Source organism: Canis lupus, chromosome X, assembly GCF_048164855.1.
Source record: "Canis lupus baileyi chromosome X, mCanLup2.hap1, whole genome shotgun sequence".
Taxonomy (NCBI): domain Eukaryota; kingdom Metazoa; phylum Chordata; class Mammalia; order Carnivora; family Canidae; genus Canis; species Canis lupus.
Genome location: NC_132876.1, coordinates 54,021,917 through 54,040,202, shown reverse-complemented (window position 1 = coordinate 54,040,202; position 18,286 = coordinate 54,021,917). Strand labels below are relative to the sequence as shown.

Genomic DNA, 18,286 nt, shown 5'->3' with positions numbered 1-18,286 from the left:
CAATATATTTATTTGTAGGTTTTTACAATTATGGAAATGCATAAATATATTTCCAAATTAGATAATATTTTTCGTTTTATGGTTAAATGTTGTATGTTGAATACCATTTTTTACAGTATTCTTATTCCATTGAACAGGAAAATTCAAAGCTATTGTTTGACTTGTTTGCTAACATTATAAGGTGAAGATTTCTATTTTATGTTCAATTAATGTCAATGAGTTAATAAACATGACATTTCTGGAAAACAGAAGGGTTTTTAAAATATATATATATAGCAGCTGCAATGTGAGGGACTTTATGAATTCTAGACAAGGGTTTTTTTCTAAAAATAATCTTTGCTTAGGGTGCTTGGGTAGCTCAGTTGGTTATGTGTCTGACTCTTGATTTAGGCTCAGGTCATGATCTCAGTTCCTGAGATGGAGCCCTGCATTGTGCCTCCTGCTCAGCATGGAGTCTGTTCCTTTCCCTCCCTGCTGCCCCTCCCCCTTCCATACATGTACACAGGCATGCTTGCTCTCTCTTAAATGAATAAATAAAATCTTTAAAAACAATAAAAATAATCTGTGCTTAGCTTATGAAATTATGGTTATTTTTTATATAGACTATTTTGTTACTGTATTAGACATGATTTCCTCTATATTCCTGTAGCTAAAATAAAATTGACTAATTCACTAATTGTATAATTCTCTTTAGTGTTTTAATAATCTCAAATATTTGGTGGAAATGATTATAACAGTTGGGACGCCTGGGTGGTTCGGCAGTTAAAGCACCTGCCTTCGTCTCAGGGAGTGATCCTGGAGTCCCAGGATCAAGTCCCACATCAGGCTCCCTGCATGGAGCCTACTTCTCCCATGCCTATGTCTCTGCCTCTCTCGATCTCTCCTTGTGTCTCTCATAAATAAATAAATAAATAAATAAATAACCAAAAACTAGCCAAATGTAGTTGTTAATGTAATATGAATATATAGTTAGTAATAATGCAATTAGATTCTGTTTAAAATATAAACAGTCTCTTAAACATGGGATTATATATGATTATATATGTATATATTATGCACATGTGTATCAACAAAGAAATTTTGTCATATAGAGTGGATGCTAGCTAGTTGATGTAAAACTTTTGTATTGAGTATGCTAATTGTTCTGTTCTTGGAAGTCTCTGCCAGACAGATTTCCATCACCATTACTACAAAATTTCTCAATTTCTGTGCCCCTAGTCTATTGCAACAGAATTATGCAGAATCTTATCTTTTAACAAGAAAGCACTTAATGAACATTGTATCTCCCAAAATGAATCTTTCTTCAGTTGAGGGAAACAAAGAAATAACCTAACAGTGCAGTATTAGAAATTGGGAGATACAGTACATGCTTTACCACTAAGTGGAGTAGCCTTTGGAAAATCACTTGATGTTTCTGGCTTTTCATCCCCTCATGTGTAAAATTAGACAAAGAACCCTTTGTTTTAACTTGCATTGTCAATTCTCACAGCTTACCAGGATAATAAATATCTATAATCAAGATAGTCACTAGAGAAAGTCATAATAGTGAGATTTCCTGTAGAGCTTTTCCCTCAAGACTTAAGTTGATATGTCAATACATAATTACTTATGACTTATTTGACAGTTTTGAAGAACATGATGATTTGACTTAGATTGTTCTAAACGAAGGTTAATCTTTAGTTAGGACATGCTAATCTTTTGCATATAAGTACTCAGAATATGAATAAACTGAATATTTTAAATTATAGGCATGTGAAACAATAGGCATGAAGTATACATTCAAAATTTAAAAAAATATAGTGATATATCCACTTTATGTTGTAATAAATTGTCATAATCAAAGCATGAGACTTTTATCTGAAATGACTTAAAGTTCACATTTGTTGGCCCCAAGGAGTTTAGATTGCCTTCTTCAAAAACTCTTTTCCTTAATACAAAATGAATAATAGCATCATAATAGTTCAAAAGCAACACATTGCCTCTTAACTTTCATTGCTGTAATATTGCTCTTATATTTAGATTGATGTTTTTTCATTATTTATTTCATTTTTATTTTCAGTAGGTCCCTGTGTATTAGAAACTACTTTTAAATTATAAATGAAAATTTAAAGAATTTTACTCTCAGTGTATTTGATTTTTATTTTATTTTTTATTTTATTTTTTAAAAAGATGTTATTTATTTATTCATGAGAGTCACAGAGACAGAGAGAGAGAGAAAGAGAGAGAGAGAGAGAGAGAGGCAGAGACACAGGCAGAGGGAGAAGCAGGCTCCACGCGGGGAGCCCGATGCGGGACTCGATCCCGGGACTCCTGGATCACGCCTTGGGCTGAAGGCAGGTGCTAAACCACTGAGCCACCCAGGGATCCCCCATCTATTTGATTTTTAAAACTCTTATTTTAAGTTTGGTAACTGCATGGTAAGCCTCTCTTAGTTTTACACAAGCATTTTTCACTTCTTTTCCTTACTATTTAGTATCTACTGGCTGCCTTCATACATACTTACCTATTCTTTTTTCTTTCCTTCTTTTTTATCTTGTTTCTTCAATTTTTTTCTACCTTGTCTCTGTATATATTATTTATTATGACCTCTGGTAAAGTTACATTTAAGAGCTTTAGTTGTGTTTCCCTTCTCCCCCCAAATTCTTTTGGAAGTTAAATTAAGCACCATGAAAATATTCAATAATTTGGTAATTAACTAAACATTAATCTTGAAATAACAATTTTGATCTGATGAAATGTTGTTGTATTTTTACTGTTAAACTGTTAAAAGAAGCAAGCATTTCATAAGAAATTTGAAAAATACTTTGTGGGACAAAGGTCAAAGAAAATACCTTCTAAATGTAGTGAAAAAATTCAAGTTTTAGCCTTTTTAAACATTTACTTACCTATTCGTTCTTATAATGCACACTTGTGTTTTCAAGCCTAGAAAACAAATGAAAATGGTGTCTCCTTTGCCAAGTTGACTGTGACACTTACTAAAACCTAGGCACCATTTCCTTGGGTTCATAGCTTTTGTAATGCAGCACAGCTTCCTCTAAGAGGAAGGTTAACAGATGGTATGGGAGAACTAATATAGAGGTTTATTGCTTCTTTAACTGGCATTTAGTATACAAAAAAGCTTTGCAACATTTTACCCTTCTTATTCAGTTTAATTTTCCATACAAACATCTTAGAGAATTTAATTATGAATTCCATGCATCCCCAGGGAGACCCAATGACATAGGTAGAATTACTTCAGAAAATCATATGAGTATGTACTTTACATGTTTTCCTTTGTTGAAGAAATACTGATTGTTCACATATTTCTCCCAAATCTTTATGGAGTTTTTAGGCAGACTAATGGAGATCATATCTGATCATGGGGAAAAAACTCCAAGATATAGTTATTTGAAATAAAAAGTAGAAACAACTCCAAGCACTGAGGGGGCACTTGACGGGATGAGCACTGGGTGTTATTCTGTATGTTGGTAAATTGAACACCAATAAAAAATAAATTTATTATTAAAAAAAAATTAAACAACTCCAAGATATAGGTATTTAAAATAATAAAAAAAAGTAACTGCATTTGAAAAACATTCATGTAATTTGGTAGAACCTCATTGTAGAGGTGTTGGTTTTTAGAAGACCAATGTAAGTTGCTTTTTAAATTAAAGATGTGGGGATCCCTGGGTGGCGCAGCGGTTTGGCACCTGCCTTTGGCCCAGGGTGCGGTCCTGGAGACCCGGGATTGAATCCCACTTCGGGCTCCAGGTGCATGGAGCCTGCTTCTCCCTCTGCCTGTGTCTCTGCCTCTCTCTCTCTCTCTCTCTGTGCGACTATCATAAACAAAAAAAAAAAAAAAAGAATTTAAATTAAAGATGTGTTACAAAGACATTTTGAATGAAGGTTCTTTTTCTTTTTCTTTAGTTTGGATTGCAAAGGATTCTAGGCGATGAAAGGAGTCTTTTGCTATTGGCAAGAGCAATTGATCCCAAACAACCCAACATGATGACTGAAATAGTAAAAATACTTTCTGCTATTTGCATTGTTGGAGAAGAGAACATGTAAGCATTGCCATATTATTATATTAACAGCATGGAAAATGGCACTTAGATTAACAAGTCCATATTTTGTGCTTTTCATTTGATAACTTGCATGAAAATTCTATTACATTTTAGAGAATAATTTATTGGCATTTTATCTTATCTATTTACAGTTCTTAAAAAATTTTTTGAAACAAATAGATTTAAACAGATAGAATCCTAATGGGAAATTCTTCAAAGTTGGATTCAAAATGAATGAATAGAATTTTATCTAGTTGATGGTAAAGAAATTATTAGAAAAATGGGCTAAATACACACACATACACATATATCTCTCACATATGCACTTCACAAAATTTTACTTATTTAACTCACTGAATTGACTGGATGCTTTTTTGTGTGCTGTTATTTTATTTAAAGCAGTTATTTTACTTTATTTACCTATGAGAAGTGAAAAAATGAAGTAATTACGCATACAGTGAAGTAAACTAATCTGTTAAAAAGAACAAAAAGACTCTGCATTTATTCAGAGTCCATGTATCCATTAATTTTAACAAATTGTTGAATGTACAGTAGTTCATACCTTCTTATGGAAATAATATTGACTGAGCAGCAAAACTTCACATATGGTGTCATTAATATGCCCAGTTAGTAGGAACCATTGTGATAACAAATGAAATATCTGCTAAGTACATGAATTAAAATATTTCTTCTGAAATTTTGTGTGATAGTAATAATTTCAATTTGAATTAGAACAGGGCCATGCAAAGATTTAATATGCTAATATGTTGAGTTTTCCATACCTCACAGAATAAAATGAGATCTTGCTTAATGATGCTTAGTGTCCTTACAGACCAAAAGCCAAACACTACACAAAAATATTATCAGAGAGCATTAATTCTTATCTCTGTGAGAAAAAGGAATAAAATAACATGTGAAAAAGTAAGATTTCCCTAGGTTTTATAGAAAATCAGTTGATACATGAGTAAAAAATATTTTTCTTGTCAACTGGAATTTCAATATTTAATTCATATAATATAATCTATTCTGATGTATTTGTTATAATTGTAGCTTTAGTTTGATAAGCACATATACTACATAGAGTTTAATTTGATTTCAGACACTTTATAGCAATAGTTTCCAATATTTTTGTTCATTTTAAATAGTTTTCTTATGTAGGTAATTATAGATGCTTCTCTAATTACTAGACTTACAGTTTTTCTTGTTCCGTTTTCAAAGAATGTCGTTTTTTTTAAGTTCTTTCAAATGTATTTGCTCTTTCTAGCACTTTAAGATTAGTCTGTTTACATGTGAATAAAATTTTAATAATTGTCATATTATGCTTAATTATTATTAATATTTATGTTAACACATGAAATACCAAACCTGGAATTTTAAATTTCAATATTTAGTAACTAAGTATCTTTTAAAAAATATTACCCAGAGCTGAGTGAAGTAAGTCAGTCGGAGAAGGACAAACATTATATGTTCTCATTCATTTGGGGAATATAAATAATAGTGAAAGGGAAAATAAGGGAAGGGAGAAGAAATGTGTGGGAAATATCAGAAATGGAGACAGAACGTAAAGACTGCTAACTCTGGGAAACGAACTAGGGGTGGTAGAAGGGGAGGAGGGCGGGGGGTGGGAGTGAATGGGTGACGGGCACTGGGTGTTATTCTGTATGTTAGTAAATTGAACACCAATAAAAAAAAAAAAAAAAAAGAAAAAAAAAATATTACCCAGAAAATGTTTTTTCCTTAATGACTCATAAATATATTTATTTTCATTTTGATGACTTAAATTTATTTAAAGCTACCAATATTTGATTTGTGGAAATATGTGGCTAGGAACTCAACTCTTAAATTGTAGTGGTCTTTATAAACTTCAAATGCCAGAAAGGAAATAAAACTGAAAAAAATAGATAACCCGTATTCATAATGTGTGTGTAAGATGGATTTCTCATTTCTAATATTTCCCCCTATAGTCTAGATAAACTTTTAGGAGCTATAACTATAGCAGCAGAAAGAAATAATAAGGAACGATTTTCACCAATTGTGGAAGGATTAGAAAATCATGAGGCTTTGCAATTACAGGTGAGTGGGTTTTGTCTTAAGTTTCTTCTGGAGTTATATTTGAAGTACTCAATTTGTATGATGCCAACTCCTTTTTAGCTATCATTTAAATAGAATGGAATAAAAAAGTGCAATTCTTCCTGTTGCTTAGTCATTTCTACAAGCTAGAAGTGTTTTGTCTGTGAGAATAACAATTTGTTTAAAATTAGGAAAAGCTGAGTGAAGTAAGTCAGTCGGAGAAGGACAAACATTATATGTTCTCATTCATGTGGGGAATATAAATAACAGTGAAAGGGAATATAAGGGAAGGGAGAAGAAATGTGTGGGAAATATCAGAAAGGGAGACAGAACGTAAAGACTGCTAACTGGGAAAGGAACTAGGGGTGGTAGAAGGGGAGGAGGGCGGGGGGTGGGAGTGAATGGGTGACGGGCACTGGGGGTTATTCTGTATGTTGGTAAATTGAACACCAATAAAAAATTAATTAAAAAAAAAGAAAATCTTGCAATAAAAAATGTGAGCTAAAAAAAATAAAATAAAATTAGAAAAAGTTCTGCTGGTTACTATAAATATGGTGAATATGGTTGTGATTAATATTTGGAATAAATTTAGTAAATAACAAAATAAACCACGGAAATGAAAGCTTTAGCAATAATCAGAGCAACAGGGTAAGCAGTTCAGCCAATATTATTATCCTAACAAATGTTGATGAAGTCTTTGGGCTTATTGTAGAAATTAAGGAAAACTACTTCTTGCCATTCACACAGTGTTCAGAACCCTGACTCGCCAGAGAGGGGTGGGGACTGAATTGCAATTCTTTGGTTAGAGTCTATCTAATAGCCCTGTTTATAGCCTGCCTAAATGTCTTATTTAGAAAAGGACAAAGCTCACTATCTTTTCTTGGATGGTTTCAGGAAATGATCCATTTTATGCAAAATGGTGGTTTTATTAAGGCACAGGGGCAGGGCAGAAAGAGCTGCTGCACCAGGTTTGTGAGGGGTGACTGATTATATACTTGGAAGTTAGGGTAGGTAAGGAAATGGGAGTTTTCAAAATAATTTCATAATTTAAAGAGGACCTACAAGATACTGGAGACCTTGCCATTGTCAAGCTAAGGTTGTTTTTCCCTCTAGCAAGGCATTGACATTAAGAAAGTTGGGAGCTTCCTTGGGGAGCATTAAACTCAGCAGGCCTCAAGTACTTGTCAGTGGGTTGCAGGTTTTGAGGACATTTAATTTTACCTACATTTCCTTCTGGAAATTAGTTACTGATAAGAATGTTTTTTTATTTTAAATCACTAAGACATTTGTAAACTGAGGGAGACTCTTGTCTTGCAGGACTGTGATCTCTATTATCCCACTTGGGAGTTGGGATGGGGTTTGTGGGGTGTCAGCTTGTGCTTTGTCCTTAGTTTGCCTCCTGCTCCTTCATCAAAGAGAAGATGGTTCTACATTTAATTTTATCAAATTATTTAGTAATGAGTGTTTAAATGTTAAGATTTCTCTTCTGATGTAAAACAATTTATTTTCTCCTTTTTTTTTTGTATTATAAAGTATTAGTATTTTCTTTCCCAAAGTTTGAAACTACAGCAGATAGATGAATTGGCTTGTCCAAAGAAAATACTATAGTGTTACAAAACTATAATCTCTCTTTAAATATTTAAGGATCTTTATTAATTGTTACTTCTCCAACTATGATGATGATTTTTGATAAACTTTTATGGTGTGTCTTTTATGTCCACTGTATTGTATTTTTAATATTTGGGACATTTCCTTCTAATGTTGATATAGGAAAGATGTTAGTGTTCAAAGCCGATAGCCAAGGGCAGCCCAGTGGCTCAGCGGTTTAGCACCGCCTGCAGCCCAGGGCGTGATCCTGGAGACCCTGGATTGAGTCCCAAGTCAGGCTCTCTGCATGGTGCCTGCTTCTCCCTCTGCCTGTGTCTCTGCCTCTCTTTCTCTCTCTCTCTCTGCATTTCTATGAATAAATAAATACAATCTTAAAAAAAAAAAAAAAAACAAAGCTGATAGCCAAGAATGAATTCTTGAGATGTCTTTGGCGCAAAAAAAAAAAAAGTGGTTTTATTAAAGCAAGGGAATAGGTAGGACCCGTGGGCAGAAAGAGCTGCATTGGGGTCATGAGGGCATGGCCAATTATATATACTTTCTAGTTGGGAGGGAATTAGGAATAGCTTAAGTCTCTGAGGAATTTTGGAAGCAAGGTTTCCAGGACCTTGAATGGGCTAGCAATTGTTGGGAAAAGGTCATTTATGACTGTATAATAAAACCTGAGTCATGAGACCCTTCAGATGTATATTGGTAGGCCATATGTGTGGGAGATGATTGCCAACATGGATCTTGGGGGTTTAGAGATAAAGGAAATTTCTAAAGGAATTTTTATATGTTAAAGCAGATCTAACAGGATCCTGGGAATCAGGCTGAGATTCCCTTTAGCCTTTGGCAAAGTATTAACATGGACGCAGCTGAGTCCCTAAAAGAATGTCACTTGGCCTGTTTGAAGGACTTGTCATTGGACTGTAGGTAGTAAGGAAATTTAATAATTTTTTTTTTCTGCATTTGTTTCCCACATCAGTAAGTGTTTTAGATATATTCAGAGTTTTCATTACTTGCTCAGATGACTCACTCAAAATCACACAGCTATTGAAGGATATAGCTGTAATGTGAAGCCAGGTCTTTCCGATGCAACAGTTGTATACTGCATTTTTTGACCTTCAAAATGACATCCCTCCATAGAGTAGTTTACCCCAACCAATGAGATAGAAATGACAATTGCTAGCCTTCAAGAAATTGTACTAAATAGAATAATAAAGTGGCAAAATTGGCAGGTAGCAAATAGAATTATAAGCATCTTGCTAGATATTTAAGAAATTGTTGAATATTGATTATAGATGCAAACATATGCAAATCATTATTTGAAATTTCCTATTAATGAGCTAAAAAGTTAGTAATTTGTTATGTAGAGAGACTATTACTCTTAGAGAATTGTGAAGTGGATTTATTTGGACTATTTCATGTGATTGAAAAAACATCATCTAAAAGTTCAAAAAACATTCAGAATACAGAATGAAAAATGAAAGTTTAAATCTGTTGTTTAAAAAATATAGTTAGTGCTATATTTTAACAGAATTACTTTTTCTATTTTTGTAGTATCCTGAGACTTCTCAAAATGTTATTATAGCCTCAGGAAGTGATTCTGTTAAAATACAGCACTAATTATGTTTTTAAATAACAACTATATGCACTTACTCTTTTTTTATTTTAAAACAGATTATTAACTTCTTTTTTTTTTGATTATTAACTTCTCATAGAGGTTTTCTAGCTCATCTTTAAAGTGGAATTTTGTACCTGTGATGGGATTTTCATCATCTTCAATAGTTCAGGAAGCAGATAGACAATAAATCATATATCTTCATATGGTCTCTCTTTATTGACTTCCCTTCAGCTTAGTAGCATTCTCATTTCTCACCCATACTACAACACCTTTTGATCTTACTTATTCTTCAAACCTGCGTCTCATCTTTTTTTATAGTCCTTGTCTCAAAGAATCATCTATACTTGTTTTCTGTGTTTCCTAAGTTACCTTTTATAACTCAACATTTTCACAGTTTTTAAAAAGGTCATCAGTGATCCTCTGATTTCAAAATCCAATGGCCTTTTTCTAGTCCTCATCATTTGGCACTATTACTCACCTCCCTCCTTGAAAATTTTACTGCCTTTGGCTTTATGAACTCCATTCTCTCCTTGCTCTCTGACTACTTCTGTTTTTTCTCTTTTTCATGTGTTTCTCCTCTTCTTGGATACTTTGTTTTCTCTATCCTTGGCCCTCCTCTATTACCATTCTTGTTTAGACATACATATGTACATTTACATGTATACTTATACATATTTTATCTTTCTAATGAATATTCTCAGTTGCTTCTCTAGCTTTAACATCCAGCTATATTTTATTGATTCCCCATAATTTTAAGTCCATTTCATCTCTCTATTCAAATCTACATGTCTAAATGCTTAGCTAGATGTCTCAGAGGCATTACAAAAATAAGAAGTTAAAGATAGCATTTATAAGTCATGTACCAGTGTTCTAATTCTTTACATATGTTGCTTCATTTTAAACCTCAACTACTCAATGAGAAAGATTGTAGTATCCCTGTTTTATAGATGAATACATAGACTTGTAGAGGTTAGATAACTTTCCAAGGGGAGGCAAAAGTCTAAATTAGGCACTAGGGTATCTGGTTCCAGAGTACATGCTCTTAACCAGTACATGGTACCTCCTCTTATTATAACTAAGTAAATAGCCCTACACACCTCAGTAAGTCCTGAAGCCATCTCTTTGTTACATCATAGCTCATTAACTTACATATTTAATCATACCTTTGAGTCAGCAAGTAAACAATTATATCTAGGATATTTGGTTTAAGACTGTGGGGATTAACTAAAGAGTTCTGTGTAAAAACAAGTGTTGATGCTTACTTAGTCAAACCCTCAGATATATGGACGGATTCTTTGTAGCTTGATTTTCTCCATAGTGGTTCTCAAGTAGTGGGATTTTACTCTAAGAATACTTGTAAATTATCTATTACTGTGCTCATACCATCACATATGAGGAAGTAGCCTTGGATAAATCATTTATCATGTCATTACAGGTATATTTATAAAACAGGGAGCTGCAGCTTATGAATAAGGACAAAATTTGTGGAAAAGTAAATGAGTGTTAAATACTAAGTGTTGAATGAATATCTGATTATCGCTAGAGAAACTTGTTCTGTTTATTGACATTTTCATATTGTGACCATTTTAAAAGTAAAATTAGTATAATTGGAGGTTGTATAGGTATATATTTATATAATGTATTCATTTGTCACGTACTTAAAAAGTAACTTCTGATTTAAAGAATGATGCCTTTCATTTTATATCTATTTAAAGTTGAACAATTGCCAAATTTATCTTTTTTTTTTGTAGTGGAGGTTCACTAATGACCTCAGTAATATGAAAAGCAACACCCTTTTTAAGTTGTCATGTTGGCTTCTCCAGCACCATTTGAAACTCTTGATCATAACTAACAAAGCTCCCTCCTTCAACTTCCATGATACTAAACTCTCCTTGTTTTTCTTTTACCTATATTTTACATTTTAAATCTTCTTTCTCTTTTGTTGGCCCCTAAATATACTGCTTTCTAAGAACTTGATCCTTAGTTCTTTGGTTCGTTGCATTGATCATTCTGTACATTGCCCTTGGACAGCCACATCCATCCTTAGGACTTCCATGTAGCTCTTCTATGTGATGAATTTCTCTGAACTCTTCTTTTTCCAAATCCTTCTAACTCAGACCCCTTATATTCTGTTCTTTCATTACTGAATTTTAATTCAATATCATCCTTAATGCTACTTATCTTCCTTTTCTTCATCCTTCTTCCTACTCCAATCCCCTCTCCAATCTTAACCAATATTTCAAATCCTTTTTAACTTTAGCATTATCCAAGTTGCATAAACCAGAAATGTAATAGTCATCTTTGAATCTACTCTTTCTCCATTCAACATTCCTTCAATTACCAAATCCTGCCAATTCTACTTCCTTAGTATTCTTTCCTTCATTAGTGTGGTATCCCTTCCTTTTCACCCTTGCTGCCACATCTTTGTTTCAGTGCATTGTCATATCTCATTATTTTACCATTTTCCTGGATTCTTAAGTATCTTCTACCCATTATTCTAGCCCCCTTTAATCTTCCACAGAGTTATACTTCTGAAATGCGATTTTTGTCATACCACTTCTTAAAATCCAAGAAAGTCTTCCCATAGACTCTAGGATTGAAGTGTAGATGTAGTCTACACAAAATGCTTCATCATCTGATTGTGGTTTTCTCTGTAGCCTCATATTTCACCACTCATCTCCTTATATTTTTGGGTCTAGTCATACTGTGCTCAGTTTCCTGAATATTTTATGTTGTTTTATCCTTCTACCTCCATACCTCTTTACATGGCTTCATCCTGCTTAGAATCCTTCTCCATTTTTTTTTAAAGATTATTTATTTATTTATTCATAGAGACACAGACAGAGAGAGAGAGGCAGAGACACAGGCAGAGGGAGAAGCAGGCACTATGCAGAGAGCCTGACATGGGACTAGATCCAGGGTCTCCAGGATCACACCCTGGGCTGCAGGCGGCGCTAAACTGCTGCGCCACCAGGGCTACCTTCCTTCTCCATTTCTTGACTTAATTAGCTTAAAATGTAAGTTTGTATCGTTCTTCGTTGGTACTTATTTGACTTAAACCATCTTTTTTCCTAACTTCTTCTGGACTAAGATAAAGAAAAACCTTGTTAATGTCAACAAAGCACTTAATAAGTTATAGTGTGTGACAATATCAATAAAATTTTCAAAGCACACTTTATCACAGTTAATGGCAATATGGATAATCTGTCTGAGAATGCCCCGGAGTTGGCAATTATTGTACTCCATAGCTCTTTGAATTGTGATGAAACCGATAGATAGATGCTTGGATAGTTTTCAGAGCTGATAAGTTAAAACAAATTCTAGCATTTTCCCAATAATTTTGTGAATATATTACATGTTAAAATAGTACCCCTTTGGCAGCCTGTGTGGCTCAGCGGTTTAGTGCCGCCTTCAGCCCAGGGCCTGATCCTGGTGACCTGGGATTGAATCCCATGTCAGGTTTCCTGCATGGAACCTGCTTCTCCCTCTGCCTGTGTCTTTGCCTCTCTCTCTCTCTCATGAATAAATAAATAAAATCTTTAAAAAAAAATAGTAGCCCTACCACTTAGGTAAGAAGCTGAATACAAATCTTTTTGTATATCTCATGGCAATAAAATTTGAGATATTTAATTCCATTCACCCATTATATTTTAATCATTTTATTGAGGGCAAGTAGAAGTTACACAGAAAACCCTAAACAAATACAGAGCCTTGCCTTTAGAAAGCTTATAGTCTCTTTTGTGATACTTCACACTCTGCATCACATCCCATACCCCAGGATGAGGACAAAGCTTCCTGTGACTAAAGTATGTAGATTATTATTGTAGAAAGATAACATACTCTTCTACTAATGGAATGATCATAATGTGATAGAAAAACTTATAGTAATTCAATTTAGTATATATTTATAAATGGTACAACTTATTGGATATTTTAATCACATGCACAAAATTGGTGTTTAAATCTATGCATTTATTTGGCAGCATACACATCATGTAGAGAAAGAGATCATTGAAATGCAAATAAACAAATTGATTGTTTTTAGTTGTTAGAAATCAAAATTTTGTTCCTACCTACCATATTTATTAATAATTGAGAAGAGTCACAGACTTATTTTGAATTTTAAATTTTAATTCTCATGGAAGCTATGTTTAAAACAGATACGGCAGACCATTTTGAAACTTAAAGCTATAATAAACAAACTAAGCAAAGGAAAGAATCTGGATAATGGACTTTGTGATTTTCAATTCAAGGGCACTTGTTTTCTTTCCAGTACATTGTAGTATTGTAGAAAGAATCTAAAATCAAAAGTCATGAGACATGAATTCTAATCTAATCCTTATGACTTATCATTAGCTACATGATCTTGGACAAATCATCTAATCTTTCTAGTTTTTCAGTTTCTTTACCTTTAAAGGACCATATTGAACCATAATATTTTGTATTTTGAAGGTGTTCTCTCTGCTTTAAAATCACATGATTCTTTGTTTTCCATCTCTGGGTTAGATTTTTTTTATTTTTGAAAGCTGATTGATTTTGCTTTCTAACCAGTCATGATCTTAAAGATTTATCTACTTGGAAGTTGAATATACTAATTTTCAAGCTTTTATTATTTGGTAATGAGTTTTGTATTTCTTTAGAGCTTAGGTTTTAGATATTAAGCAAGAGGCCTTTTTCTTTAACGTTTCCTGTGTAGTGCCTTCCAATCAAACTTTATGCAGTATCCTATATTAGTGCTGTCCAATATGGTAACCAGTAGACACATGTGGCTGTTGAACATTTGAACTGTTGCCTAGTGAGAGTGAGCAACTGAATTTTTAACGTTATATAATTGTAATTAAGCTAAACTTAAATTGTGACTAGAGACTCTGTATAGAAGAGCATACCTCCTGGGTGTGTATATGTGTGTGTGTGTGTGTGTGTGTGTGTGTGTGTGTGTGTATGCATGCATGCAAATGTATGCTGAGTAGGGATTAGGTGATGGAGTGAAAGGAAGTAAAGGAGAGTGAAAGACCATTATTCTTGATGAATGGGATGCTGCTGCCCATACTTAATTGTTCATAAAGTGGAATGTAACACATTCCAGGAACTGTTTTCTACTTTTGCTCTCTCTCTTTTTTTTTTTTTTTTGCATTTCATTATGCATTTTGATAACCATTTTACTTTTTTAAAGAGGTATAAATGACATATACAATAACCGTTTTATATACTAGACAATATATTGTTAAAATTATTGTATGGTTTTCTAATTAACTTACAGTTTCATACTAGATATTTCCAGTGTATTAAACATGATGCAATAGTTAAATTTTATTATCTTACCTATCCTTAAAATCTTTTGTTTTGTGAATCTATGAATGGAGTTAATGAAGCATCTGGAATGTACTGGAAATTATCCTATATTTGGAGTAAAATGATATGATTGAGAATCTTGGGTTTTCTCCTTGCTATGTGACCTTGTATAAGTTACGTGCTTTGAGCCTCAGCTTCTATGTTTATGAAATAAGGATAATGGTAACACTTACCTTGTATAGTTTTTATGAGGATGAGATTAGATGGTAAATTATGTAAGGCCTTTAATAGTGTTTGGATAATAATAATGATTATGAAAATATTTTGGGATTCAGTATTTATGAATTCAGAATCTACATAATGGGTATTTAATGTTTAAAATTAAATAAATATATTCTGGCATTGAAACTAATTATATTTTTTAAAATTTAGTTTTGTCCTGGTAAATAGTGACAATTATTTTGGTTTTTGATTGATTTTGTATCTGTCCTCTAAAAAGGACAGTGATTATGTTGTATTATAAAGGAATGGAAATAATTAAGATGATTTTTTGTTCTCTATATTCATATAATATAAATATTTTTATAAAAGAGTATCACTTTAGGAGAAGATGTTGGAAAATGACATGATGGTATGACTATTCTGCTTATGTTATTTGTAATTAGATATCTGTTAGAATTTGATAAACAATAAATAGTACATTGGTAAACCAGTGCCAGTACCTCTTTAAATTACTGGCTTCAACATGTCTGCTAATTATTTTATACTGTAGTCAATGGATGCAATTTTTTAGCATTCAGTTATATATTCATACATCATATGTAAAGTAAGTATTTAATAGCATTGCATTTATCATATTAAATGTAAAGTTATTTTGATGTTGATACATTCATTAATTTTATTGACTTTTACTATTTTTATCATCTCCTGATCTAAATACTTTTATTTCTATAAAGCTACAACTCCAAGACTCATTAACTTGTTTCTTATGGAAATATTCTCTTGTAGGATAATAATACAAGCCATTAAGCTAGAATATCTTCTGGCAAAAACAATCCTAGCAGATGGCAACTTTTCTCTCTATTAATTTTAGATTGGATATGTACTTTGGTTTGTTTCTTCATGTCATAGTTGTAACATTGAACAAGGATCATTCAATCAAATGCAACGATAATATAGCTATGGACATGTACAGTATGCAAACTTATATTCCAGTCTATGGAGACTATATAAAGACTTAAATATTTTCTTATTCTTAATAGCAAGGTTAAATAATCCAGTAGGGTTTAAGTGTCATAGAAACTTACTTGAAATATCTTTTAAGGCAATTCACAGTCTTTGGCAAGTATTTATTCAGTTGTCTAAGTCTTTTATATTGACATTTGAGCAATCATAGGCATTGGACTACATCGTTCAGTTGTCATTTAGATATCTAATAATGTTAGAAACAGTCTTAATCATCCCTTTTAAAGCATCCAATTTTTTTTTTAATTTTTGATGCCTGGATATGAGGTAGATGGAGTAATCTTCCTAAAAGCAGCTTAGATACATAAAATAATGGATATAAAAATAAAAGGAATATACCTCTTAAACTTTTCTTTATACTTGGAAAAATAACTTTTATAATGATAGTTCTGGATAAGTCAAGTAAAACTATATTTGAAATATTTTCTTTTGCTGATGTGTTTTTTTTTATATGAAGTTTTGATTTTTTTGTGTCTCTTTCTATGTATACTTGACATCTTTACTAAATCTGGTATTTTACAGGAGTCCCCTCACAGTCAGCTCTTTGAACACTGTACAGTATACTCATTGCATACTTTAAGAATAATCAATTTAAGTGTGTAGCTCCTGACTTGAACTATTAGCTAGTTGCCTTCAACTTGAGCAGCATTTCCCAAAAATGCTATCGGGAATAATGTGTGGATCACCTGGCAATTATCATTTTGTTGATTCCCTTTTAGCTTGTAATTACTACTAGAAAATAAGTCCCCTTTTATAATAGGAACCTCCATATCAAAAGATAAGAAAAAAAACAAACGTTTTTGAGTGTGAGTATAAATAATGAATCACCTTCACTTGAAAACAAGCTATTCTATTTACTTTGTCATGCATGCACAGTAGCATTGGTGTCACAGTGCCTTCTACTTGATCTTAATTCACTTGCATTCATTTTTATACATAGTAAATTAATTCATCTTAATCATATATTTTAATACTCTGTGTTTTTTTTTTTCAAGTTCATCCCAATAATAGAATGGATACAGTATAAATCATTGTTAATTTCTCTAAGTTATCAGTATTCTCTGTTTAATATCAGGGTACTTTCTTTGACTTATTTTAGAAAAGTGTTTATAACCATATATAATTGAGGCCAAGTGCACTCTGTGGACAGCTGGATAGGAAAGATACATTTCATGATATTTTTAAAGGGCTCTGTATGCAGATTTTTGGAACTTTAAGTTTCTCAGAGTTTAATATTCTTCATATTGTTTAGCAAAGCATAGCAATATTTCCCCATCCATCATATCCCCATTAGAATTATTCTGAACATTAGAAATTTAATTGTTAATTTTGTCATTTATGCTATAAAATCATAATCATCCTTATACTTGTGTAAATATTTCCATTTCTCCTAATATTTTATAGTATATGTATGTATGCCTTCATTAATAGAAAAATAATGATCTGAATGTGTTAAGTAAATATTTCCTTAATTAAATAAATTATTTAACAAACTTTGCTTTCTAATTGCAGGTGGCCTGCATGCAGTTTATAAATGCCCTTGTCACTTCACCTTATGAACTTGATTTTAGAATACATTTAAGGAATGAATTCCTACGTTCAGGACTAAAAACAATGTTACCAGTAAGTAGAGTGTACACATTAAGTATGCTGATGAACTTTAACATATTTCTCTCTTTAGACAAAGTACTTGCAACAGAGTAGACAAATGTGCCTTGCTATATTTTCTCTTGTAAGTATTAGAGATTTTGTAAGCTTTTCTATATTACAGTAATACTAGCTTCTCTATACAACTGATGATTCAGAATTCAGCTAATGTGTCCAGAAGTGATATGGGTGTTTTTTTTTCTTGATTTGTTGTTTTCTTGAAGTGGAAAGGGAATTTCTTTGAATTTGAATACTCAGAACATAAAAGAATACAATTTTTTCTTTTTCTGCAGCTTCGAGTTTCATTTAAAAGTTTTTGCTTTCCTCTTTGATAACTTAGATTGATATTAATTAAATTCAGCATAAGTATCTATAGACTTTTGACCAGTATATTCTAGACATTTAGGAATGGTATTCTTGATATAGTGCTATAGAAAGTTTTGTAAAAAACAGTTTTATTTCTTAAATTGAATGTGAATCTATGCTCAAATTTTGATTAGAGCCACTAAAACATTTTTGAATTAACTTTATAGACTTGATCTGAGATAAAATGAGGACATGTACTCTATAAACACAAATACAGCTAATGTGACTTTATACCTTATTTAGTATGTTAACTGAAGAAGGAGTTTGTTTAAAACCATGACATTAAGAGACATATACAGTCTAATTAGTCTCTTCATCTGAGCTACTAAGAGCACACCTGAGAAAAAAGAAGCAAAGGGAGTAAAAAAAACACAAAACACAACAAAACAAAATAAATGTCAAGTGAGCATGT

General features: G+C 32.3%; 1 protein-coding gene across 7 annotated transcripts in view; it reads left to right on the top strand.

Moving 5' to 3' along the window:
- The window catches only part of DIAPH2 (diaphanous related formin 2), a 1,054,304-nt gene that overhangs the window by 296,424 nt on the left and 739,594 nt on the right, over window positions 1-18,286 (top strand). For all 7 annotated transcript variants that reach the window (XM_072816467.1, XM_072816462.1, XM_072816464.1 and 4 more), the window contains 3 exons: window positions 3,907-4,043; window positions 6,008-6,116; window positions 17,374-17,484. In XM_072816467.1, coding sequence (XP_072672568.1) covers window positions 3,907-4,043; window positions 6,008-6,116; window positions 17,374-17,484 — 357 coding nt within the window. The remainder of the gene's footprint in view (window positions 1-3,906; window positions 4,044-6,007; window positions 6,117-17,373; window positions 17,485-18,286) is intronic.